The sequence below is a fragment of the Heterodontus francisci genome, chromosome 23, assembly GCF_036365525.1.
Source record: "Heterodontus francisci isolate sHetFra1 chromosome 23, sHetFra1.hap1, whole genome shotgun sequence".
In the NCBI taxonomy this organism is placed as follows: domain Eukaryota; kingdom Metazoa; phylum Chordata; class Chondrichthyes; order Heterodontiformes; family Heterodontidae; genus Heterodontus; species Heterodontus francisci.
The window spans coordinates 36,556,516-36,581,866 of NC_090393.1; the positions used below are offsets into that span (position 1 = coordinate 36,556,516).

The window sequence follows — 25,351 nt, forward strand, 5'->3', positions numbered from 1 at the left end:
ATGAATTATGTGTAATGAGTGTCAGTCATGGTTCAGTTGGTAACATTCTTGCTTCTGAGTTACAAGATTGTGGGTTCAAGTCCCAAGGCTGACTGTCTAGTGCAGTACTGAGGGTGCCCTCTGACTGATATGTTAGACTGAGACTCCGTATGCTCACTGAGGTGGATGTAAAATAGCCCATGGTACTATTTTGAAGAAGAGCAGGGGAGTTATCCCCAATGTCCTGGCCAATATTTATCCTTCAATATCACAAAAACAGATTATTTTGTCATTATCACCCTGCTGTTTGTGGGAGCTTTTTATGTGCAAATTGGTTGCTGCATTTGAAAAGTGCTATATCAATGCAAGACTTTCTTTCTAAAATTAATTGGCATGTATAACCAAGAACTGCTGCAATTGCCTACTTGATATTAATTGTTCAACATCCTAAATTAAATACTGAAACATTTTAGACTAATAGTGACATAGAACTATCAAAAGATAACTCCCCTCCACTTCAGAAGGATTTAACACTGCATTTGTGTAGCCAATATAATGATGATATTTTATTACTAATGAGATGCATGAATTTGATGTCTTTTAATGTGAATTGCTTAAACTGATTGTTGAGACTCAGCTGTACCTTCGTATTTCAAATTTAGTTACTGTAATTAAACCGCAGATTCCAAAATGTTAGACATTGGGCAGGATAAAATCCAGCCCCGATGGGAACAGAAATGGTGGGCACACAAAATAGTGAGGAGTGATGTGCCCAACATTGTCCAGGCCCCCTGCCATTTTGTCCAATTGAGGCCATTAAGTGGCCAATTAATGGCCATTTAAGGGCGGCCTCCCACCTCCACCATCATTTTATGGCAGAGGGGCCTCCCTGGCATGTGGAGACACTGCCAGATAAGACCCAGTGGCCTGCTAGCTCTTAGTGGGCTCAGGGGGTCCCACCTTTGGGGGCAATCCAAGACCCACGGAGGGCCCCCCCCCCCAATGATGATGGTCATCAAACCAGCAACCCCTCCCACCCATCCCATTGCCGGGGCCTGCCTGACTGGCCCCGGCAACCCCATTTACCTGCGTACCAGGGTCTCCTCCGTCTTCGGCACTGCAGGCCTGCTACAGTAGCGGCAGTGGCCACCATCCCAGTGGCTCTGTCAGTACTGCAGAGCTGCTGGTCCTTCAATTGGCCGGCCGCTCTGGAGGCAGGTGCTCATCCCTTAAAGGGATAGTATCCCCCACAGTGGGCAGTTAATTGGCTGCCTGCCATGAAATTGCAACGGCGGACCATCGGAGGGCCGAGACGGGGTCTCTCCGCCAACCCCACCCCCCCCGCCTTCCAGCCCACTGCTGGACCCCCTCCCGGCCCCCGTCACCAGAATAAAATCGAACCTATTGATTACAGACACTCCTGGTTGAACTATGAATCATGAGGGTAATTTTAACCTAACCAGCATGTCAGATACCTGTCAGAAACCATTCTGATGGAAGGTCATCGACCTGAAACGTTAACTCTCACCGCCGTTCTCAGTGGCGAGCTTCAAAAAGTGCGCGGTGCACGCGCGGCAGCTCATTAACATGGAGGGGGCGCCAGTGCCATTTTTAAAGGGCTTCATGCCTTTCAGTTTCATTTCCATTATTAAAGGTACAGGTTTGTTTAAAAATTAAAATTAAAATTTGTTTACACCTGCAATCCCTTCTCCCACCACCCCCCAATGGATAAACATTTAATTATTTTTCCTCTCCCCACAAAAAAGTAAATTCCTGATCCCGACCATTTCCCCCCACCCCCCGAACTTTCTGTACTTTGACCTTCAACTAATAGAATTTGTTATTGCCATCCCCCGCCCGCCCTGAAAACTTCACTCCTCACCGCACCCCTCCCCCCACCTCTGAATGGAGATCCGAACACGTGGGACTTTCGGCCACTGGCCAGAATATTGGCGTGGGACAGACGTCTTGGAAACGTAAGCCATTATACCTTTATTAGTATTTATTTAAATATGTTAATATGTTTTTTGCACTGAGTGGCAGGGGGTCTGCCCCGAGGCCTCACCGCCAGTGGTAAAATGCAGCAGGGCCTTCCCCGCATCGAGGCCCATGGCGGGCCCCTCCCGGAATTATTTTCTGGGCCCCCCCCGCCACAACCCCCAATGTCAGGGGGCTGGTAAAATTCAGCCTAAGGCGTCGAATTCGGAAAAAAAATCACAGAATCCAGCTTGGGAAAGAGAATATTTCATTTTTGAAAGAACCTACAGATTGTTTTATGGAATGCACAAGATGTGGCAAGTAAGCTCAAGTTAATTGTAGCTCACTGAGAAATGGTGCAAAATATGTCTAAGACTTCAAACATGTTGAGTGTAGAGAAGGATAGATTCGTCAAGCAGGCTGTGATGTCCTCGGGACTTGAGTGAGGTTTAGCTGAGTTTGGTATAGGATATGAGGCAAAGACAGAGACACAAAGACTACAGGCTCCTGAACACACAGGCTTCTCCTTTTATTCTGCCTTAGTTTTAGTTTCACTTTGCTAGCATGTGTGTTCTATGGAAGCCTCTAGCATACACTATGCACAATGCAATTGCAATTTCAAAACACTGCAAAACTACAGAGGTCAAAGTCAAAAGAGAAGGCCAGGTAAAGTTAATGGCCACCTTTGTTAATCAGGATCTCAAAGATGCACTGAATAATCTTTGCCTTATCGACAGTTTAGCAAAAGCCAAACTGCCATTTTCAGCAGGTGTCATCTTCAATGAAATGGCTAAAAAATTGACCCAAACTCTGCCGTTTTCAAAGGCTGCCCTGCAGTGCAAGAACTGTGGCAAGAAACCCCAAGGATTTAGGTGACAACCTTTACAGTGAAAGAGTTCAAGCAACAGTAGATGCTCCATTTGTAAACTTAATGTGCAATGAGAGCACTAACTCTAGTGACAAGAGTAAGGTTTTTATTTACCATTGTTACGTGAATGTCGACAAAGGGGAAACTCATTCAGACTATTTGAGCTCAATTGAAATAGCTATGCGTTGCAATGCAGAAAATCGGAGTGCGCCATTGTTGGTTGTTTGGAAAATGACTGAAACAAGTACCCTGTGGAGAAAATTGTGGGATTTACATCAGACGGGGCATCTGTAATGCTAGCCCAATGTGAAAGCGTTTCAAGGCGACTGAAAGATCGTTATGAAGATTGATTCGTCCAGCATCATATGACCCATCGCCAAGCTTTAATGGCTAAAGACACTGAATTAGTCATACCTGACTTTGTGGAAGACACGTTCAGAGCGACACAAACATTTCAGTGGAGTTGCGAGAAAAAAGGAATTTAGACAGTTTTGTGAGCTGAATGAAGAGGAATACTCAACCTGGCTACAAAAAAAATTTGCTGGTTACGTTTGGCTGCCTGTACTGAAGTGTTCGAGCTACTGCGGGATTCTCTCATGTAGTACTTTGAGAGGCATTTGGGAACGGGTCACCAAATTACAGAAAAAATTGAACCCGGGTCGCTGGAGCTGAGAGGCTGCGGTGCTAACCACTGCGCCGCGTAAAGATTTAGCTGGCTGGCTATATGCTAACACAATGTTAACACATGGGTTAGCTAGCTCTATTCTGTCAATCAAATTAATTTGCATTGGCATTGCATACTGTTTTACTTGCTAGCTAGCTAATACAGCTGTGCTGCTCTCCATTGATATTTGTATGCTTTACTATTGTGTTTATAGGGAGAAATGGGTTTTAAATCGGACTATGTTTTGATGGTATTAGGTTGGCTATACACTTTATGGGCAGATTAATTGCCCCCATGTCCATGGCTGAGTCAATAACTTTGTCACATGTCCCTAGTGCAACACGTTGGTGCCTATCCCTGCTTTCGACTTGAAGAGTGAAATTGGGCAGCATGTGAAACCAGCATTGGTTTTGAACCAGTTTCCTGATGGGTGAATTAGGTTGAAACTGCCCCATTGATTTTGGACTATTGTTGTGATGCATGTGATTCACAGGAATAGAAAAAGAGATAAAAGGTGCTCCCCTACCATGGTGAATCACATGCATTAAAATATTAGTGCATAATCAATAAATACTGTACTGAATCATGTGTTAACAATATAGACGGCATAGATTTCAAGTCAGCAATTCCCCGCTATTAACTGCATTGCCTGTGGTTTGTGGAACTTCAACATCGCATCCTAATATGTGGAGTTGAAATGCTGGTAGGATTCTACTGCCATAATGTTAAGCTTTTAAGAGGTAGCAAATGATACAGCTATGTCACATACAGGTTCAGTGCATTACTGGTGAATCAAGTAAGACTATGAACTGAAATGGCATTGGAAGATTTTTTTGATTTGGACTCAATATTTTATTAGAACCAAGTTAAAGGGTTTTACAAGATGGTAGATAATTCTGTATTGTGAAAGGATTGCTTACTTTCTCGGGAATGTTTAGGGCATTCTTCACATTAACCCACATTGATTAATAGTGGCATTAACAATAGAAGAATCCGTATAGTTCTATGGTAGGTTATTTTCCATGCTACTGATAAATTGGCAAAAGTAACTTGTGGCATTTACCAGTTATATGACTGTACCTGTAGTAATCACTTCTTGTGTTCAACAAGCTACTACTGAAATAAGTTTGGATTGTTCGGGAAAATTCCTGGGTTGGCAATATGAAATTTTATTTTCAAAGAAACATACAATTTACAGGGATTCATACTGAAAACATATGCAGCTTACATACAATGCCTTATCTTATACATTGATCACTGGAGATTCAGCCATGGAAATGGATAGTCTTGTGAATATTAGAAGATCATGCACTACCACAAAGAATGTACAATGACAACACGGTTTGCCACCTACGGCAATACAAAAGGCAAGCTCATCTTTAACAAGATCACTAAAGAACCGAGTAACCCTGCATGTAAAACAAGCAGAGCCATTTTGTTGTGCGTTAGAAAATGTTCGACTGAGACACAGACAAGCAGACATTTTCAAACATATTCTGTGCTTCCAACTGAGAAATAGGATAAAGGCAACAACAAAGAAATGACAGTGTGCTATAAATTATTTTTACATTGTTGCCATTGTTTTATCCATTCAACATTGGCATAATGGCAATTTTGGTCTACACCAACCATTCGCCAAGATGAATGACCATCTCAGGCTTAAAAGGTCACACTTTTCCAAGATAAACGCCCTTCCAAACTAGAAACAGTCTTGCATTATGTTACCTGGTAGGTCTTAACCAATAAAACAAACTGTATGCAATATATAAATGTTTAGTGCAAGTCTACTATGTATTACAGTATCAAATTATTTCCATGAAAATGTCAAATAGCACTGGTACAGATAAGAAAAACATCTAGTCGAAAAATGTAATGCCAAGGGCTCCAGACGTAATGGCTGCATTTTAGCAACCGTTTGGGGATGGGTTGGGAGGCAGGAAGGCTGACAAAATGGTGCAGGAAGATGTTGGGTGGTGTGCCCATTGCCTTCCCACCGGCACGCCATTTTGCCAGCAGCAGGAAAGGTGGCAGGCAGCCCACTCACCCGGACCCCAACTGAGCCAATTATGGGCTTCTTCCCACCTCTGCTGGCATTTTACCAGCTGTGGGGGAGCACTCCTGTGCATAGAGAGATGATCCAGTGAAACCCGGTGGCCTCCTGACAGTCTCTGGGGAGGTTGGGGAGTGAGGGCTTCTTTTTTGGGCAGTCTTTGAGCTGTAGAGGGCTCCCGGTGGCAATGGCAACCCCTGCGGCAATGGCTCTGCCTGCCCTCCGAGACCCTCCCAACCCTCGTTGGGGTCCGCCTGACTGGTCCCCATGCCCCCAGACCCCACTTATCTAAGTGAGGGTGCATGGTCATCGATGGACCCTCATACTACAGGTGAAGCCCAGCTGGCAGTGGCATTGCTGAGGTTGCTGTCCCTCTGATTGGCCTGGCTGCTCTTGTGGGGCAGGCTGCCATCCTTAACAGGGGTGGCAGCCACTTAATCGGCTGCCGCTGACAAAATGCAGCCCCAGGTTCCACTGCCCACCGAAGCCAAATAAGCCCGTGCTTTTGGCCCCGGGACCCCTGCTACCTATATAAAATTTCAGTCAATGTTCAATAAAAAACAAATTCATCCATTAAATTCAAATTATTTTAAAAGTTCAAAGATAAGCTACAATATCTTGATTTTGTAAGCTATTATTGCAGTACCTATTTATAAAGGGATTACTCACATTTGAAGAAGTTTGTACCCAAAGCATTAATAGGGTGACAGTTTAACCTAACTCGATACCCAAAAAACCCACGGGATCGGGTGGAACGCTGGCTTTACATCTCACCCAATATTACATTCCAATGACTTCAATGCAGAGTAAAATCAGTGTTGCACCAGATCCCTTCTGTGTCACAAATGTCCGGTTAAAATAAAGTTGCCCCTTTTCTTTCTGCACTCTTGCCAGTCTAGGTTTAAAAGTATATACTATGTAGAGGGACCATAGAAAACCATAATAAAATGCAAAACTGCACCAAAATATCTTCCCAGTGACATAGTTACTCTGTTAAATAGAATTTATTTTGCTCATATATGCATAAAACATTCAGAATTTCTGGAGCTCAGGAATGTTCTTGTAAAGGTCAAGAGACCCTGGATTTGAGAAGGCGCTCCGCTGCTTCACGTCCTTGCCAGCGATAACCTGCTTCACTGCCACTTCTACCTTCTTTCCACTAATAGTGTACTGGAAAACAAAAGGGGTATGTGAACAATTTGTCTATTTCTTATATAGGTTATGTTGGCCCACCTAGTATCAGGTCATTCATTATCTGTGCAAAATAGGATTCTGTATCAAATGAGTGCCCTCTTGCACTGCAGGTACTGGTTTGTGATGATACTTAAATGTAATACAGAGCTGGCAACACAGTGTTCCACAGTCAGTTCCCCATGACTCTGCCTAGGCAAAGTGGAGATCTGCATCACACACACGCACACGTGCTCAGACACACGTGCACAGACACACACGTGTGCAGGTGCTCACTGGAGACTAAATTGGAGTTAAAAATTAATGCTTGCTCTTGCTGCTGTTAAAATTGTAAAATGAAATTTAAAAATTTGCCCCGCACTCATTTGACACAAAAATGCCACTACAGTTCTATGGGTTAGGAACAAGTACTCATCTGTTTCATAACAGGTTTACTTTTGTGATATTTGTTGCCTTTTAAAGGCACACTTGACAGAATAAATCAGGCTGCATTCTACCATCTGATTTAGTATTCCTGTGCCAGTCAAAAGCTTGAGTTTTATTTGAATAATAGTCATACATTTGTTTTTACATCGCACAGATCATTTCAAACTGTTAAATGCGCAGTTTTACATATCAAATGTCTGTATAACAAAATAGAGTACACAACATATGAGATTTCAATTATGAACCAAGAGCCTCATAAAGTCAATGAACTGAAATAATGCCATATAAATTGACTGGAGATAGACATTTTCTAATTGCTTGGCCAATTATAAATAAATTACAATAAAGCTAAATGCAGATTAGGTTTATTGAACTTATTGCTCCAAGTTACCCAGAAGATGAGCACACCTAACTAAGCTAAATCTTCTGAAATAAAAGCAAAATACTGCGGATGCTGTAAATGTGAAATAAAAACAAGAAATGTTGGAACCACTCAGCAGGTCTGGCAGCATCTGTGAAAAGAGAAGCAGAGTTGACGTTTTGCGTCAGTGACCCTTCTTCGGTACTAAAGCCCAATTCTGCTGATTTATCTCTGCAGCTTTACTGCACTAGGGAACATTGTTTTCAAACCATAAACATATTGATACAATAATCTGTAAACCAGTGACAAGGATCCAAGAAAATAGTCTCAATCTAGAAAGACAATAGCTCACCATGATCATCATTAAATTACGATTTCCACTCTTATTCAAGGAGCATACAGGCACATTCAAGATCAACTCTTCATTCCTCGTGTAAGTTGAGGAATGTAAAATTAATATTTAACTTTTGTCTACTATAAGCCCATTGACTCAGAGTTCTGATGAAAGGTGCAACTCGGTTTCTCTCTCCACGGATGCTGCGTCATCTGCTGATTGTTTTCCAGCATTTTTTGTTTTTATTTCAGGTTTCCAACATCCGCAGCCTTCTGTTTTAATGTTTATAGTATGTTTTGTGAATACTGCATATAGCAGTTGTGCAATTTAAACAATCTAATTTTTAATAAACAACTGCTAATTTAACAAAATTTGACAATCAAAATTCAATACAAAAAACATGTACACAGACCTTCACTGGAATGAATTCTTCAATAAATAAACCAGAATATGAAGGAAAAAAATATCTACCAACCATTCCAAAAAGCAATGTGACAACTCACATCTATAACCACAAATGTGTGACTTAGCAAATAACAAAAAACAGTTTATTTGAAACAGAATATGAAAAACCATGCAAACGGTGCATGGACTTACTGGAATATCTTTAGTCTCCAGGATAAAGGCAGGCACATGTCTAGCTGACAAAGCCACTCGAATGGCATATCTTATCCTCTTCACCAGGTCTGCTGTAAAAACCTGATTGGAGGCCATTTTCAAGAAAAGAATGACTCGTTCCTCGCCGTCCTTGTTGTACTGTGGGACACAGAGACTGTCCATAACCTCCTCAAAGGCTTCAACTATAGGACAAAACAGCATGTTTCAGACAGAGGAAAAAAAGCACTGCAGTTTCTCAACTGATGGACTTCTCAGCTACTACACAACAGATCTGATTAGTATTTCTAAAAGCCATAAAATGTAGCTATTTCTCCAGATTTCAATTCACACATTAGTGCTGAGAAATGTACTGTGCAAAATCATACTGTGAATACTTAGGCTGGAATTTTACCCTCGGCGGCTGGGAGCTGTCCACCGACCGAAAAGTCGGTGGCGATCCCGCCTCCGCCTAGCCTGGGAATCCAGACCGCATTTTGCGGTTCCCAGGCCCTTAATTGGTCTGAGGCGGGACTTCCACCTCATTGAAGCAGGACGTCCCGCTTAATGGAGCTGCCGGCCAATCAGCGGGCCGACAGCTCTCTGTCCCAGCAGCGCCATCGGGAGCAGTGGCCACTGCTGGGACTGCAACACAGCTGAAGACGGAAGAGGTCGGGGGACCCCAGAGAACGGGTAGGTTTTGGGGCGTCGCCAGGGATAATTGTTCAGGTGGTTGATTGGGGGGACGGGGTGGGTGGGGGGGTGTTGGGCATTGGGGGTGGTTGGGGCATCAGGGGCAGCCATCCATCGGGCACAGGGTGCCTGATCAGTAAAGCCCCCCCTCAGGCCATCAGAAAGCCACCTACTTTTAATAGGCGGCTTTTCTCGGGCCTGGACCGCCAGCCAGCCAGGGCAAAATCCCCATGGTGGTGGGCGAATGCCCTTAAGTGGCCATTAACTGGCCATTTAAGGGCCTTGATTGGCCTGGGGTGGGTGGGCCATTTCTCGCCGCCGCCACCCTACGTAAAATAGCTGCAGCAGCGGAGGCAGGAGCAAGTCGGAAAGGGCCCCCCAAGCGTCCCGCTCCATTTTACACCCCCGACCCCTCATCCTGCTCTTTGGGGGGAGTAAAATTCCCCACCAACCCCCAAGAAAGGCACTGACTTTGCAAACATTTTTTTAAAGTTGGTAGAACAGAAAGAGTTGAAAAATCATTTCAACCATAGCTTCGTGTGAGAGATATGATAAATTGTAATGAGATTGATAATACTGTGCTTAGTTTGTAAATGAATAAAAACACATTTTCATCATGAATATACTGCACAATTTAGTGATTTTTCCACTTACCAAGAAATCACGAGTTCAGGGATTTGGAAAACTACCCATTTTTGGCCTTTTGTGGCAGTATTAAGCATTTCCATTCCAGGTATCACATGGGTCAAATAAAAAGCAGAGTTTTCCAACAACATGCCTTAACCCCAACCTCAAGATAGAATTTCTAAAATGTTCTCCCAAACTTGCTCCGTAACTTCAGTGGAAGATTGTCGGAAGCCCCAGAAAAACAGCAATATACAGAATCTACAGTGCAAGAAACAGACCATTCAGCCAACTGGTCCATGTCAGTGTTTATACTCCACGTTAGCCTTCTCCCACTTTAACTACCTCTTCCTGCCCTGCCCCCAAATACTTTGATTATCTTTTTCTTCATGCAAGTGGCCTCATCATCAACTTCTATTGCTACTTTTAGCCATTTATGCATTGGTACTCATCTTTTTGTCCCTGTACTCCATTTCGTTTTGCTTCTTCTAAGAAATGAGTGGCCTAACTACTCCCACCAAAAATGGACCACCTCACCTTTTACTCTATTAAATCTCATTCACCATTTATCTGTCCAATCTGCAAGCCTGTTTCTCTTCCTGTATTTTGGTGTAGGTCTCCATATTACTCATCACAGCCCCAATTTGGTATCATCTGCAAATTGCAGATTCTTGAATCGAAATCATTTACGAACAGCAATAGTCCCAAACCACAGATCCCCGCAGGGCACCGTTTCCCACTTTGTCAGTTTGAGAAACTTCCCTCAACTCCTACCCTTTGTTTTCTGTACTCTCAATGCATTCTGCTTGCTGAATCCTGACTCCACGCACCTTGACCGTTGTCATGAATCCCTTATATAGCATCTTATCAATGACCTTCTGATCATCCATGTACACCATCCACTGCAATGCTCTTGTCTACTCCTTCTGCTACTTCTTCAAAGAATTCAATAATGCTGTTTAAACACTGTTACGAGGGTTTCCTTTTTTTTGTTAAAATTTGAGAATATTTTAAAACTGAAAAGGGATTCCATAAATGCTGCAACTGTAAACAGTTACTGGAAGGTTGGGACTGAGAGTGGAACTCTAAACAGTTACTGGAAGACATCTGTTTTCAAATTTAAAAAAAACAGCAGGGGTTGTTTTGGCTTGGAGAGATGTTTGCAGAAAAGTGACAAGCCAAGATTTATGGTTGTCATGAGACTGGACTTCTGCAAAAGCTTTCATTTCAATTTGAATTGTTAAAAAAATGCAGTTGGTGTTTGGCCTGAAACAGAAGATGACCCTGCTTATCTCTCTCTCGAAAACCAATCCTGTATCTCCAGTGTTTCTGATTCCTACTTCCTCCTGTATTTGAAAAAAGCCTGCACGATTAAAGAACTTGCATGCCAAATGTGTGGAACTGACCTTTGTTGCTGCACTTCTGCAGTAAGACCTGACTGAAACCTTTGGTAGCTGCATCTTTTGGAAAGCCTACCCAAACTGATCGTCAACATCACCTGGAAAGAACTGTTCGAGGAAGATCCCATTGACAGCCATCAACTCCGTTGGGACCCCCCCCCCTAGCGAAACAAAGGACATCTTTCCATACCTTCTTTTCACCCTATGTGTTTTTTTTTATTTCTTCTATTTCTTTGCAACAGCTGTAAACAAAAATCCTTTTTATTTTTTGCCCCCGGTTAACCAGTTGTGTATGTATTTGTGGGTGTGGACTAGGATAAATAAGGAGCTTTAATATTTCAATTTGTATGTTTGACCTCAGTATTGGTTAAAGCTTGGTTTATAGTAAACTGATAATTTTGTTGTTTATTAAAGAAACCTGGTTGGTGTGCTTCATTCTGGGGAAAAACAGGGTATATTATTGACTGTTTCAGTAAGTGGGAAAGTTTAAATTTACGTTGTGACCTGTGGAGAAGTGGGACTGAATTAACAGTGCACTCCTCCCTCCTCAGTCGTAACAACATGACATTCCTTACAGAAAGTCATGCTATTTTTTTTAAAACATTATTTTCTCCATTATTAGTTGTTGTTAAATAATGAAAGAAAGCTTCTGCTATCTTTCCTACTACTGACGTTAAACCTTGAATTAAATAGAAATTAAAATTGGCCAGTTCCTATAATAATTGACCGATCTGCAGTGCCAGTTTTACACCTGGCAGTAAGTTGAAAATCTACCCCATCACCTTACTAAGGATTTCGAACCATTTTTCCTGCAGGACTGCCTATCTTGGTGCATGGCAGATGACAAATGTAATAGCATTTTCAATTTAAGTAAAATTTTAACACTAAAGATAAAGACTTTGCTTTTCAACTTCATCATTGCTAGCCATGTGTGAAAAAGCAGCAATTTGGAACTGAATAATCAGAGACTAACGTGAGCATTAACTTCTGTACTAGTAGCATTTCTTCAAATGCTGTCATTGGAAGGGAGAAGTAAAAAAAAAACAACTGTAATTACACAAAAACATTACATTAGATCACCACACTTTAAACATTACCGATGTGGTAGATTTCAGAGCTTCCAAATCTCACTCCATTTGGATTCAAAGTGCCATCACTGCAGAAGGGAGAAATAGATTAGAACAGTTCACCTTGAAAGCAAAATAAAACGCAAAGTAAAAGCTACACCAGTAAGCTTTGTGGGATGGGCCACAAATTACAAAATGACACATCATCACAGCTTTCTCGGGTATGTCAGCATAACTGTTTCAGGGTCAAGGATCCATCAAAGGCAAGTGTATTACAGATGTGATGGAATCAGGTAAAAAAGAAATGGTTTATTTTAAAGTGGATCAGGGATTCAGTCAATCTATTACATCTACCAGAAGTTAATCCATGGCAATTTTATACCCACTGATACTCAGAGTCCAATAGATTAGTTCATTATCAACTAAACCGAATACACATCCTTAAAGTATATTACAAAGTATTGCATTTCCCAGCCAACTCATGTAGCAGCAAGATGTTGCTAAACTTGCCCAAGTCAGATCCAATTTTTGACATTATATCAAGCCAAGATTTGTCTGATGCCATAGACTGTTGTGTGTTAAAACTGTCAGACATGTAACTCTAATGACATATGAAGCGTTTGTGTTATCCTTACCCTGCAGCTGTTGATACCCAACATGTATTTTGAATGATGTTCACATTTCAAGAAACTAAGCGGTAGAACAAAAGTTAAGTAAAAGCAAAATACTGCGGATGCTGGAAATCTGAAACAAAAACAAGAAATGCTGGAATCACTCAGCAGGTCTGGCAGCATCTGTGGAAAGAGAAGCAGAGTTAACGTTTCGGGTCGGTGACCCTTCTTCGGAACTTTGTTCCGAAGAAGGGTCACCGACCCGAAACGTTAACTCTGCTTCTCTTTCCACAGATGCTGCCAGACCTGCTGAGTGATTCCAGCATTTCTTGTTTTTGAACAAAAGTTAAGGTTTGCCGTGATTAAAGACTCCTCCCACAAACAGCCCATATTGTATACAAGGAATCAGAGTTCAGATAATCAAGTTAATTTGCTCCAGTTCTAAAAACAATGGCCCACATCTTTGGCTTAAGAATATGTAATCATAGAATTGGCTAATAGTATAAATAATAATGCGTTACACTAAGAAAATAGCTAGGGAATTAACTGCTAGTTTATGATGTAGATCTGATTCAGGTATAATCATAAACAAACATGCATGAAAAAGTTGTATAAATCAGATGCTACACATTATAGATGGGTAGTGAAATTTCTCCTTGTAATGCTACATACTATATGTGCCAAAGCAAGGATTATTTCCTGACAACTTAATACGTAGCTGTATATAAACAGAGGTGAAGCTGTTACAATTCTAGACAGTATTAGACTGTACAAATTGATAAAATGTTCAAATCTGCTCCCAAATCAAGTCAATAACATGTTTTTTGTTTTAATCAATTTGTTTGCCAAGTTCAGGTAAGAATACAGAAGACAGAGGCTAATACTAAAGAGGGAGAGAGGGAAAGTTGAACAGGAAAATCTGCTGTCCAACCAAATGCTGCAGAGAGAACTAATCACATTTATACCAACTGGATGTAATCAAACAACACCAACAATCACCCAGGTCAGGATACAGCAGTTTTTACCCTCACGTGCCATTAAACTAAGGATCTTCTGACAGCCTATACTGAATGGGTTGAAACAGACTGACTTTGGATTTGCAAATATATATATTATTTCACAAATCTGTAGCTAAAGAATAAATAGTACGTTAAAATGTTAACCTGATTTACTCACGCCCATGTCCCCCAAACTTCATGTCTATTGTAGTATCCTTCATATACTTAAGGTAGAGAATACTATCCATAAACCTGACTATAGCAGTCAACATTTTATAAATCAACTGTCTCTAACTGTTTACGAAGTCACAAAATAAAAATCATACACTCCAGAAAGGTGAACAAAAGGAATTATTTTGCACATAGTGTACTTCTTTTCAAAAAGAAAATTACAGCCAAAAAAATTCAAGTTACAGTGAACATCAGGAAAGGACTATCCTAATAAAACTTCAATTGTTGATAAAGGAACATAAAAGCAGAACCCCTTTTGTCCAAATTCACAAGCAACTTTGCTCCATATAATTATTTGATGAAAGCATTCTCTAATGCAGGCGCATCTTGATACAATTTCTCTAAATGTGGGCACTTGAGTTATAGTAAGGTCAGAGATTAAGAAAATCCAAACAACTGATTTTAATTTCACAAACCTACCTTCGGCCGAGCATTACAATTCCTCCAGTCTTTGGGTTTATCTTAGCGTAGTCACCATGGGCCCAAACTCCTAAGTATGGACATTAATGAAAGTTATTATGAAAACTGTAGCAGTTAAACTATTTTTTGAATAATGATCATACAGTTGTGGCAACAGGTTATTGAAGTGTGCTATCCTCCTAGATCTTTTCTTGGTTTCAAAAGAATGTAATGTCTGAAGTTGCATGCTTTCACCTTTTTCAGTCCAAACCAGTTAAAGAAAAGGAATCAATAGTCCACATCTGGCTATATTCTTGTTTAATAAAATATATAATCACGCCTCTGCATAATTTTGAACATGCATCTCTAAATGGTGTTGCATTATGCCACCAGTTAAGTCTGCCTGTGCAACTTAAGAGTTTAGATTTAAATGAAAGCATCAATGGTATTTTCTGACAACCTGTATAGATCACTGGCTGTCAAGGCTGTTAAACCTCATTTAGGGAGACAGTCTGTGTTGTAAATGAGAAAAATGCCACAATAAGCCATTCACAAGCTTCACCCATGGTCTCAGTGTGATATTTCAAATGGATGATGTTTCAACTAAAAAAGATGCCAGCATGTTTGTATACATCAAATAACACTCCCACAGCCAATAAGTGATTTGTTCACTGGGGACAGCTGTACATGTCTTAATTTAAATGTTAATAAAAATTGAGAGGTTTATTATAAGAACAACCAACACTTTGAAAATCATCACTGCTCAGTGTACTGTAATATTGGTCCCATATGCACCAAGAAAAATAGCGCAAAGTATGCTTTCCAATCATTATAAATTAATATAAAACAATTCAGAAGGGGAGGGTATTAAATTTATAATTAGTCAACTGGCATTTTATATGCTTTATAATCAACAGTGGTCACTGAATTCATATTTAGCAAAGTGTCAATAGACATGCTCCATAAATCCTAAGCGCCTGTAATTCTAATGACCCTTCTAATTGATTACACTATTATAGACATGGTAATAAGTGACTGTTTCAGTCTTGTAGAAATGGACCAAAAAAGACTGAACTCATTTAGCAAATAAAGTGTTATCATGGCCATTTGCAGCAAAGTTGACTTAGCATCTCCTCAGAGAGACTGCAGAGCAGTAATCAATCATTGTGGTTATTGGATCGACCAAGGATTACCTAAGAATGTGGCACAACAGTTTTGGTTAATAGGCACACAAAAGTGACAGATTGGACATCAGAGAAGACCCCAGGATAAGCTATACAAAAAGAAATCTAAACTTGCAATGGATGATCCCAACAAAATGAGAAGGGAATTAGATCACCAGAAGTTTTGTTTCACATGGAAATTCATTCAACAATCACAGAAAAATTGTACCTGAAATGGTAGTGAATCCATTAAAGGCTAAGTGGCTGGCACCAATAGTAAAAACAGGACTCAACATTAAATTAACCCAAATTTTAAATGATTTGCTTATGGCGTGTAAGGCATACAGAAAAAACTGGATGGCCAAGCTTTGACAGACTTGAGTTTTCGGATGTTCTGTCACAATTAAGAAAGCTGTAGATATCTTTTAGACCTCAACTATAATTTGGGTCTGGATATTCTCTGACCATTTGGAACTAGCAGACATTAGAAGATTTGGTGAAGGTTTGTTCATTAGAGATCACTGGCAGCCACTGTAATTCTTAAGGTACTCCTAGGTACTCAACATAAATTCACAAGTTGCTGAAGCGATGTGAAAAACATAGGGCAAGAGTCATTGCTTACCGTCCTCCATGACAGAAGGGCACATTCACAAAGAGCATTAAGTGTCCCTAAATTCAAAAGTTCAATTTATACAACAGAACGTGGGGTAAAGAAAAGCCTTTTGACTTTTGCTCTATTTTAGTTCTTTTATTTACATTAGAGTTGGATTAGGTCAGATGGATATACAGCTTACCCCAAGTTAACTTGAGTTACTCACCACGACTGTAAAATTTGGCTACCAATGTCAGCATTATAAACCCTCTAATCCATAATCCAAGTTCAACATTCACCTGATGTTAAGGCATCAAGGAATGGACTGAAATGTTCTAAACCCTGCAGCTATGTGAACCCTCCAAAAATAAGAACAAACTTGCATTTACAATGTGCCTTTCATGACCTCGGGACACTCCAAATAGCTTCACAGCCGATTACGTACTTTAGAAGTGTACCCACTGTTGTAATGTAGAGAAAGGTGAACTGAAAGTATTCTGCTCATACCTGGGAATTTAGCGAAGTATGCCTTGTGGTATTTGCTGCCACTTTCATCATTCCAGAAATGTGTAGGCTGACAGGGAATGGGTTTAGTGCACACCAGCTCTCCACTTTCTCCCCACAGAACTTGCCCTATGAACAAAAGAAAACTCTTATATATATTTCCCCCTGTGAAGTTTATTATTCTGTTTTGCAGAAGCTTTCTTGGGGATTGCACAAGAACATATGTAAGTGTTCATTACCCTCAGCTACAAAAGCAAATTATTTTTTGACATCATGTCAATAAAGTACATCCTATTACTTAAAGTTACAGTGCCCTATAATTTGATTCTTTTTCTGTAGGTGAAGCAGCACTAAAACAGTTCATCTGTGAAGAGATGGAAATATCAATCCAGAGATTGTCAACAGGGAAAAGCATTTAATTAGCTATTTTTATCATACAACTATCAGCAAAATAATAAGTCACAGTTTCTGCAACATGAGGCGATTAATAACTATTACCATAATCATCAATAATGCAGGGGTGGGGAGTGGAGGGGAGGAGGAAGATGGATTCTCCCACAATCAGGTATTCCCACGTACAGTGGCATTCAAGAGCTAAAAACAAAAGAAACAAGCTATAGGAGTCAGGTGCACGGTGCTTAGGAAGGAGGAGCTGGTGAGTGGAAGAAGTGGGAGATGAGGAGAATTCCAGCATTAAAAAAGAGCAGAGGAATAAAGGAAAAGTGTCAGCATTGAACTGGAGGGAAGAATAGTGTCAGGGTGGTAGTGTCTGTGAATTCAAGACTGGGGAGGAGAATCTGGGTGGGGGCGTGGAGGAATGTGTGTTGCTTTAAAAAAAAGAGTGAAGTGCCTTTGTGAAGTGGGAAGAGTAACTGTTGAGCTTTTGGGACAAGTAATGGTCTGGTTGCTCTGCTGAAAAACCAAGTGTAAAGAGATGAGCAAATGAGCAAGCATGAACCTTTATGGGAAGGCTATGTGAGGCAACCAAAAAATTGTCTTTAGAATTATGTTTTGGGAAGGATTATAAGGGTAAACAGGAAGGTTGAGATGCAAATCAGTCTGGAGAAGGAGCTCCAGAGAGTAGGGCTTAAGTGGCTGATTGCTCCACATTCAAAAGTTGGGCAGAGGGAAGGTACACTGGAGACCTGAGACAGAGAAACAGAGGGGCAAGATTCAGGACTGGAGATAGTTGCAAAGGTACACAGTGGCAAGGCTGTGGAGTAATTTGTAGACCATGCCAAGGAATTTAAATGTGATGGTGCACCAATATAGATCAACGAGGAGTTAAGTGATGGGCAAGTAGGGCTTAATGTGGAAAAGGATGTGGCTGGCAGAATTTTGGACTATTTGGAGGTTGGACGTCCAGCAAGGGGTGTTGGAGATCTTGGATCTAGAGGTGATGACTGCGTGGATAAAGATTGTGGCAGCACTGGGGTAAGGTAAGGTGTTGCAGAGGTGAAAGTTAAGTCTTAGTGATGGATAGAATATTTGCAACTGAGTTCTGGGTTTAAAGTGGGAAGGCAGATGCTACAGGTAGCACGGGTGCAGAGCTTTTGGTGATGACCAAAAATTATGGCTTAGGTTTTCCTACTATTCAGCTGGTTCATTCATGACCATGTCAGAGAGGTCGTTTGACAGCATGGAGGTTATCATGGAAAGAATGGGGAGATACAGATATCAGCACTGATGTAGAAGCTAATCCATCTTCTGTGGATGATGTCGCCAAGGCAGCACGTAGATAGAGAGAAGTGGGTTGATGATAGATCCTTGGGGGAATCTGGAAATGCCCAAATTGTGAGATTGCCATATATGGAGATGAGTGTAGCTCCATCAGCCATCTAAGAAAAACCCCACATTTATTCTAGGAACATAAAAGCCACTGCAGCTGACCTCAACATCAACATTGTGCTATTAGTTCAGAAAGTCAGCAAGACACAACAGCAAATTTCACACAGCACCTCTGGCTGTGGAACTCCATTTAAAACTCTTCACATTGTTGTCTGGAACTGTAAGGCTGTTTATATGTCTTTGTTCAGCCAATGTTACTGAAGCACGCATTCTGCCTCGAGAAATCGGAGACTTTCCCATTTGTGCCCTTGTGCAAGTCTTTCTATAATCCCAACAACCATCAATGTCAAATTCAGGAGGCATGCATTCCAGTTCAGTTGTCTCTGACTAAATTGATTATGCCACTTGACATATTGGCCTGAAATGTGTTCGCACACCGCGCACCGTCATTACACGTGGGGGCTCATTTAAATAGTGGAGGTGGAGGGGGCAGCCGCCATGTCTCCAGCAATAGCGACCGACGCCACTGCGCCGGCTCCATTTTTAAAGGGCTTTAAGTCCTTAGCCAAGATTTTAATTTTTAAAGGGACCAGGGCTTTAACTTTTAATAAAAACAGTAAATTTTATATCAAAGTGCCACTTACACCCACCCCCCGCCAATGATCACAATAAAATTATTTCCCTCTCCCCCACCCCCCAAAAACCATTCTTGACAGTCCCCAACTTTAAACCCCAAACTTTGCACTCTTTGCCTTTCAACTCCTTCCCAGCCAATGAAAAATGTTTTCCCTGCTCCTCCACCCTTCCCAACCTGAAAATGTTATTCCTCCACCCCGCCCCCCCCCCCCCTCCCCACAGCATGAGCTGCGTTCGGAGTCGCTAAAATCGGTGTGGGATGTCCGCTGCCTGCAGGTAAGTTTATTAGCATCTAATTTAGATTCATTTGAATATGCAGATGAAGGACCCGCCGCCGCCAGGCGGTGGGGGTCTGCACCGAGGTCCCCCGCTGCCGGTAATATGCAGCAGGCCCGTCTTGACGTCACGGGTCCCCACAAAGTTTTACCGGTCCCCGCACTGTGACCCACGGAGTCAAGGGGCTGGTAAAATTCAACCCATTGTTTCGACTGTTTCACCATCTTAATTGATAATTGTGAGTTTACAGGGTATTAACATGAAAGGAACAGATGATGGGAACAGAAGTTGGAATAGATAATAAAGTAAGAGCTATGTAATTGCACTGACTTTCTTCGTCCCAAATTTCCACAGCCATCCCTAGGTTCCTTGCTTGTATCTCTCCTCTGTAGACTGGGACGGTAAAGTTCTGGCCCATGAAACACGAAATGATGTCTGTACCACCTGTAGGAAATGGAACAGATAATGAATTTACCATTTTCAGCTTTGGCCCTCCCAGGGTCACAACAGTTGTAATAACTCAAACCATTTTTCTTCAGTTAGTAAATGAGCATAGGGAAGAAGTCCTGCTTCTAAAGGCTAACCTTCAGTCCATTCTGCTTGCGTACAAAAAGAAAATACTGAAAATACTCTGAATTGCTCATACTTCTTATAGGAAATGGTCGCAAACAGTCAATGTTCCTTTTTTGTTTGAACTCTCACATGCTGCCTATTTAAACAGAAAATGTATTGAGCAATACTACTTCACATTTGGCTGTATGCACACAAATACTTGGTACAAATATTAGCAAGGATTCCAATGCAGTGCGCTACCTAAAATTACTGCATGCAAATTGCATCTATGTTTTCAAGTGGCAAATACAATGGAGATGAAATTTGAATCTCCAATGTAATGAAATTCTCTCGTGTTTAGGAATAGCTTTTCTTCAGGCCAATTCCAAATATGTCTTCCACCAATAATCTATAGGTCTCCTTAAGCTCCATCCTGGCTTTTGACTTGCCTTATTGATCAAGATTGGGCTTCAGCATCTCCAATGGAAGGAATAAGGAGGGAAAAAAAAAAATCAGGGATTGCTGTCCAGTGACTCTGATTAGAAGTGTATGTTCATAGAGGATGAGTGTGAACGGTTTCCTGATCAATTCTTATTATTGAGATACATTAAGATTACTCTTTTAAGCATGGTCTCTGAGGCCACCTCATACCCATGGAATCATATCCCAAACATAGTTCAGAAAGCAGAAGCAAAGGGAGAAATGTAAGAGATAAAACATTAACTAAAAACATACAAAGCAACTCAGTGGGCAGGCTTGGTCTCTGGGTGGACAGGTGTGAATGTTCCTTTCTTCAAAATTTCTGAGACGCATTTAAGTAAAGATATTACTTATTGGATTTCATCTGTATAGTATACAGCAAGGAAGTGAAAGTTTACCATGATAATTAGTGCAACTGTCATTTGCCCTTTTCATTAAATCAACCACAATGGTGAGCATTTTCAATGCTCGTAGACAAACTAAATGAGCACATCTGGTACCATGTGCACAATGGCACCACACAGTGGAACTCACCTGCAGCAACTATACCGTAGTCACCATCTTTCCCCCTTCCACATATTTTATGAGGCAAGTTGATGGGCTCCATGGGAGGGTGAAAAAAAATTCCCTCTCAAGGCTACATGTGAGACATTATAAATTTTGCAGCAATATCATTTACTGAAAACAGTGAAACAGTATAGTCGTTACCCTCAACAGAAACATCTATAATGGGCATAATAATGTCTCCAAACCGAAAATAAGAGAGGAGAAACGGCTGTTGGAAATTAACTTCTCCAAACATATTGTAGGTAATAGTCTACAGTGACCATGTAAATGAATTCTCTCTATGTGCAGTGATCAGCCAGTTGGGTTTCCTGCATTTTTATACCTTTAGGGAGTAAGCCTTCAAGCTGTTATTTATTATCAGTCAAAATCTATTAATTCCTACTCTGTTCAGCCAAACAAGGACAATATTTTTAGCATACTACAATTTAGGTTTTATGTGCATTCTGTCCTTCATACTTTTAAACCTTACTGTGGAATGGAAGAAGTTCGAAGGATGCTGTAATCAAGAAAACTGTTGAACTATCCATCACTGCAAGAACAAATCAAATGCTCTGCTACACACCAAAAGATAAAGTTAAGCAAATAAATAACCAGCTATGGTCTGATTTGGCCATGCTATTAGTTTCCAGTGTGACACAACTATTCAAATATTTGGATTGACAGAGAATGCATTAAACTTTAATAAGATACAATTTATTTTGTGATGGAAATGGGACTGAGGAGTTTTCCATCAGCTTTGTGCTATGGAGGTCTCATTTGGATTGTACAATGATGCCTGAGGTTGATGCAGCACCACAATGCTTAGAACTGCCGCTATCAGCAACACAGCTATTATTACATCTCTGTTGAATTTACTTAATTAATCTTGTTGATTCCCAAGTAGGTTTCTGAAAGATTGTGCAGCAGTCGCCAAATGATGGCAAAAATCAGCATAATACTAGGCAGCAATTTCCAGGGATATGAAAATGATCAAATTGTAGCCAATGTGGCTTCAGCATTCAATATGCCATCAAATGAATTTTGTTCTGCTTGCCACAATGAAAAAGGTAAATTAATTTCCCCCTACATCTACAGTATCCATTGCAATGCTTGAACACCCATCTCCTAATAAGGGGGGGGGGGGGGGGAAAAGAGTCCTGCAGTAAATTTGTATACCGTCATCCCTGGGGAAACTAGAATTGCTCTGAGGTAACAAAATGATTGCAAATATGATTAGCACAAATTATAAAAACAAATGTAAGCATGCCAAAAAACAACCATTTATCAGCATATTGAAAATGCATTAATTACCCCACAAAGGAATTCACTACCTCGCATATCCTGGAAAGGCCATGCTTCGGTACAGCAACTCAAGCAACGCATTACAAATAGCCTATATGATTAATTTAATTTGCCTCAGAAAATCACATAAAGCAATGCTCCAGTACTGTTAGCTGCTTTGCATTCATTTAATTATAGAACATTGTCAGGTAATATCATAAATCATTTTAGTTTGAAAAAAAGCATTGATTTAGTAGTGTAATTTACCAGCCTGAATTTATAGGGACCAACCTATCACCAGGAGGTGGAGATCAGCCATGACAGAAGGTGATTAAAACTAACAGCAGAAAATGAAATGAGTTTTTAGGAGATTTAGCCATGTACCAGTTGATTCATCTTGTATCTTTGAGGAGCCTGGCTTGTCTGAGCTGTTAAATAAGCTCTTGTAACGGATAAAAGATTTTATTTTGTTCCGTTTAAATCCCTCACCCCTATGTTTTTCCACTCCTTACCACAACCCTATTTGTGACTATAAGAAATTAACTAGACTTGGACTCTTCTGCAAGTTTTCAGCTCAGGGCTCAACTGCGTCATGCAGGAGACAGCATTTTGTAGGAGTGGTAATTTTCTCCACGCAGTAAAACAGTCCATTTTGCAGCCTTGTTAAAATTCACAAAGCCCACCCTATATAACTTGGCCGATTGGATTGCTAGCCACAGAGAGAATTAACCTATGACCCACATTTTACTCCTTTTCATTGACAAAACAGTACTCAAGTCTAGCAATGCAGCAGATGTAATCGTCTTACTCCAATTATTAAATGAATATTCTCAGGTTCCACAATAAAACATTATTTACCCTATGCTATGGATGGCGAAGCTAATTTTCTCTGCAACGCCACTGTGTAAAGTGTAATCAGTGAACTGTAATAGCAGAAAAATGGTCAACAATTTACACACCATAGCTTTGGTTCAGGAACTGTAAATGTAAAGTTAAATTAGGCAGATAAAACATTAGAGTATAGGTAGAAGGAGGCGGACTTCACGATTGAGCGGTGTTACGATTATCCGGTTAATGGTTTGTATTAATTTTCTAGAGGTAACTTTTAATTTGGGAATTGAATTTTTTTTTAATGCAAGACAAAAGAAAACACCAGGTTTGAGAAGCTGGCAAACGAGCCTAGGGTGGTTACAAATCAAAGAGTGGCCCACGTTTATTTAGTTTGGTCATATTGGGAAATATAAAGTCCCTACACAATGGGAACCCCTCCTAACTTGTTGACGGAGACTGTAGGTGAAATAGTATGCCATCCCCCGTGGCGAGTTTGGAGGCAGACAGAGCATAAAATTGGGTGGGGTGGTGGCGGGGGGTAGAAGGGAGGGGTGGGGGGAGGGGTTCCAGCTACCATCCTGCCTCCGCCAAAATTTAGTACCTGAACGAGGCACCTGGCATCAGGAAGGGGGGGGGGGGGGGGGTCCCACTGAGGGCCAACCCCTACCCTTGCTGCTGACACCCCTCTCTCCCTCACCCACGACCCCTCCTGCCCTGACCTACCTGAGGCCTGGCTCCAGCGACGCTCCTCAGTCTCCAGGATGGTCATCTCCAGCAGCAGCCACCACCTCCCTAGTGGCACTGCACCTGTTGGCCTCCGATCGGCCGACAGCTCCCCAAGGGCAGGGCTTCCGGCAACAGGGTCCTAAATCCTATGGAAGGCCTGCTGCTGTCCACTTAAGTGCCTGATTGGTACTAGATCCGGTGGGCCTTCTGGAAAAGAGGCGGCACAGGGATCTCGGCTTTGGTTTCCCCCGACGTAGAGACCCCTGCCGCCAGCATAAAATTGCCCCGTGTGTCTGCAGCTGCCATCATCAAGAGGCAGGATGAGGCCCTTCATTTCCCACTTGAGGGCCTCATGGGTCTTCCCGTCATCAACTTAATTGGGGTGGAGGTGAGAAGATGGCGGGGTTCCATCCTGCCCAATTAAATGCTCTCCCCGCCTCCAAACTCGCCATGGGGGACAGAATAAAATTCCCCCCAATTCGTTACATTGCTATCTGGGCCCACATGTACCACATTGCTATGGAGATAGATGTTGCTACGGAGATGCCTTTTGGGGGTCAGGTGTTTTTCTTGGGTGCTTGCTGAGACAGTCAGTTAGTTGGCTTTTGGACAAGCAGTTGACTTCAGATAAGCAGCTGGCTTTTTGGAAGTCAGTTGGACTCAGGAGCAGAGGCCATCAGGAACAGGGGTGTTTCTGTTTTGAGGCAGGCCCATGCTCAAACTGGGAGAACCAGATTCGTGAGGTGTTGAAGCTGAACTGGAGGACTTGACTAGCCGAAGGGAGAATCCCCAGGAAATCTCGAACCTTGGAAGAAAATTGAGAAATTAGGGAAATCCAAGAGCTGTGGTACACTTTCGATTGGTCTCAGGAGAAGTGAACAAAGCACCCAAGATCCTACAATGTATAGGGAAATTTTTGGGGTGAAAGTAAAAAGTTAAATGTGAGTATTTTGTCAGATATTTAAGTTTAAAACATAAATGTCTCAAGTCGTACTGTTAATTCAGTAGTGTTTTGCTGTGTTTAATTCTTGTAAAGTTTTTTAATTTAAAATGTGAAATCTTGTGGCGTCATTCTTTCAGTAATAATTGGGAATTCGACTTTCTCTTTTTAAAAGTTAACAGCCCCGAATGGGATCCTAACAGTGGATACGGGGTCAGATCACCATCAAACAAGATGCCGAGTTTGCAAATAGCGTGGTTTGGCCTGAGACAGTAGCCAGGGAGGAGGATGGAGTTGGTGGTGAGGCTACAGAGTTTTACCAGGGCGGGAGGAAGGATGAAGACAGTGACGACGCAATACTCAGCTGGAGGCAATTACGATTTATCCAGAAGTAGATGGCATTGGCCCGACAGAATGACACTTGAAACAGCTTCAATCTGTTTCTTAAATGAGCATAATGTCTTGACATCAGTGTTCCTTCCTGGCAATCCATTTCAGCCTTTGATTTATTTGCTGAAATCGGCTTTAAACTTGTCTGTCACAACCTTGAATCCGTGCCTCTTTCACTG

General features: G+C 41.4%; 1 protein-coding gene across 1 annotated transcript in view; it reads right to left on the minus strand.

The window, feature by feature from the left end:
• Positions 1-4,633: 4,633 nt before the first annotated feature.
• aacs (acetoacetyl-CoA synthetase) overlaps positions 4,634-25,351 on the minus strand; it is a 150,994-nt gene continuing 130,276 nt past the window's right edge. The window contains exons 13-18 of the mRNA XM_068055069.1: positions 19,757-19,870; positions 16,730-16,855; positions 14,489-14,558; positions 12,259-12,317; positions 8,448-8,650; positions 4,634-6,708 (exon numbers count right to left, since the gene is read on the minus strand). Of these exons, the coding sequence (XP_067911170.1) occupies positions 6,571-6,708; positions 8,448-8,650; positions 12,259-12,317; positions 14,489-14,558; positions 16,730-16,855; positions 19,757-19,870 (710 nt within the window). The 3' untranslated portion in view covers positions 4,634-6,570. The remainder of the gene's footprint in view (positions 6,709-8,447; positions 8,651-12,258; positions 12,318-14,488; positions 14,559-16,729; positions 16,856-19,756; positions 19,871-25,351) is intronic.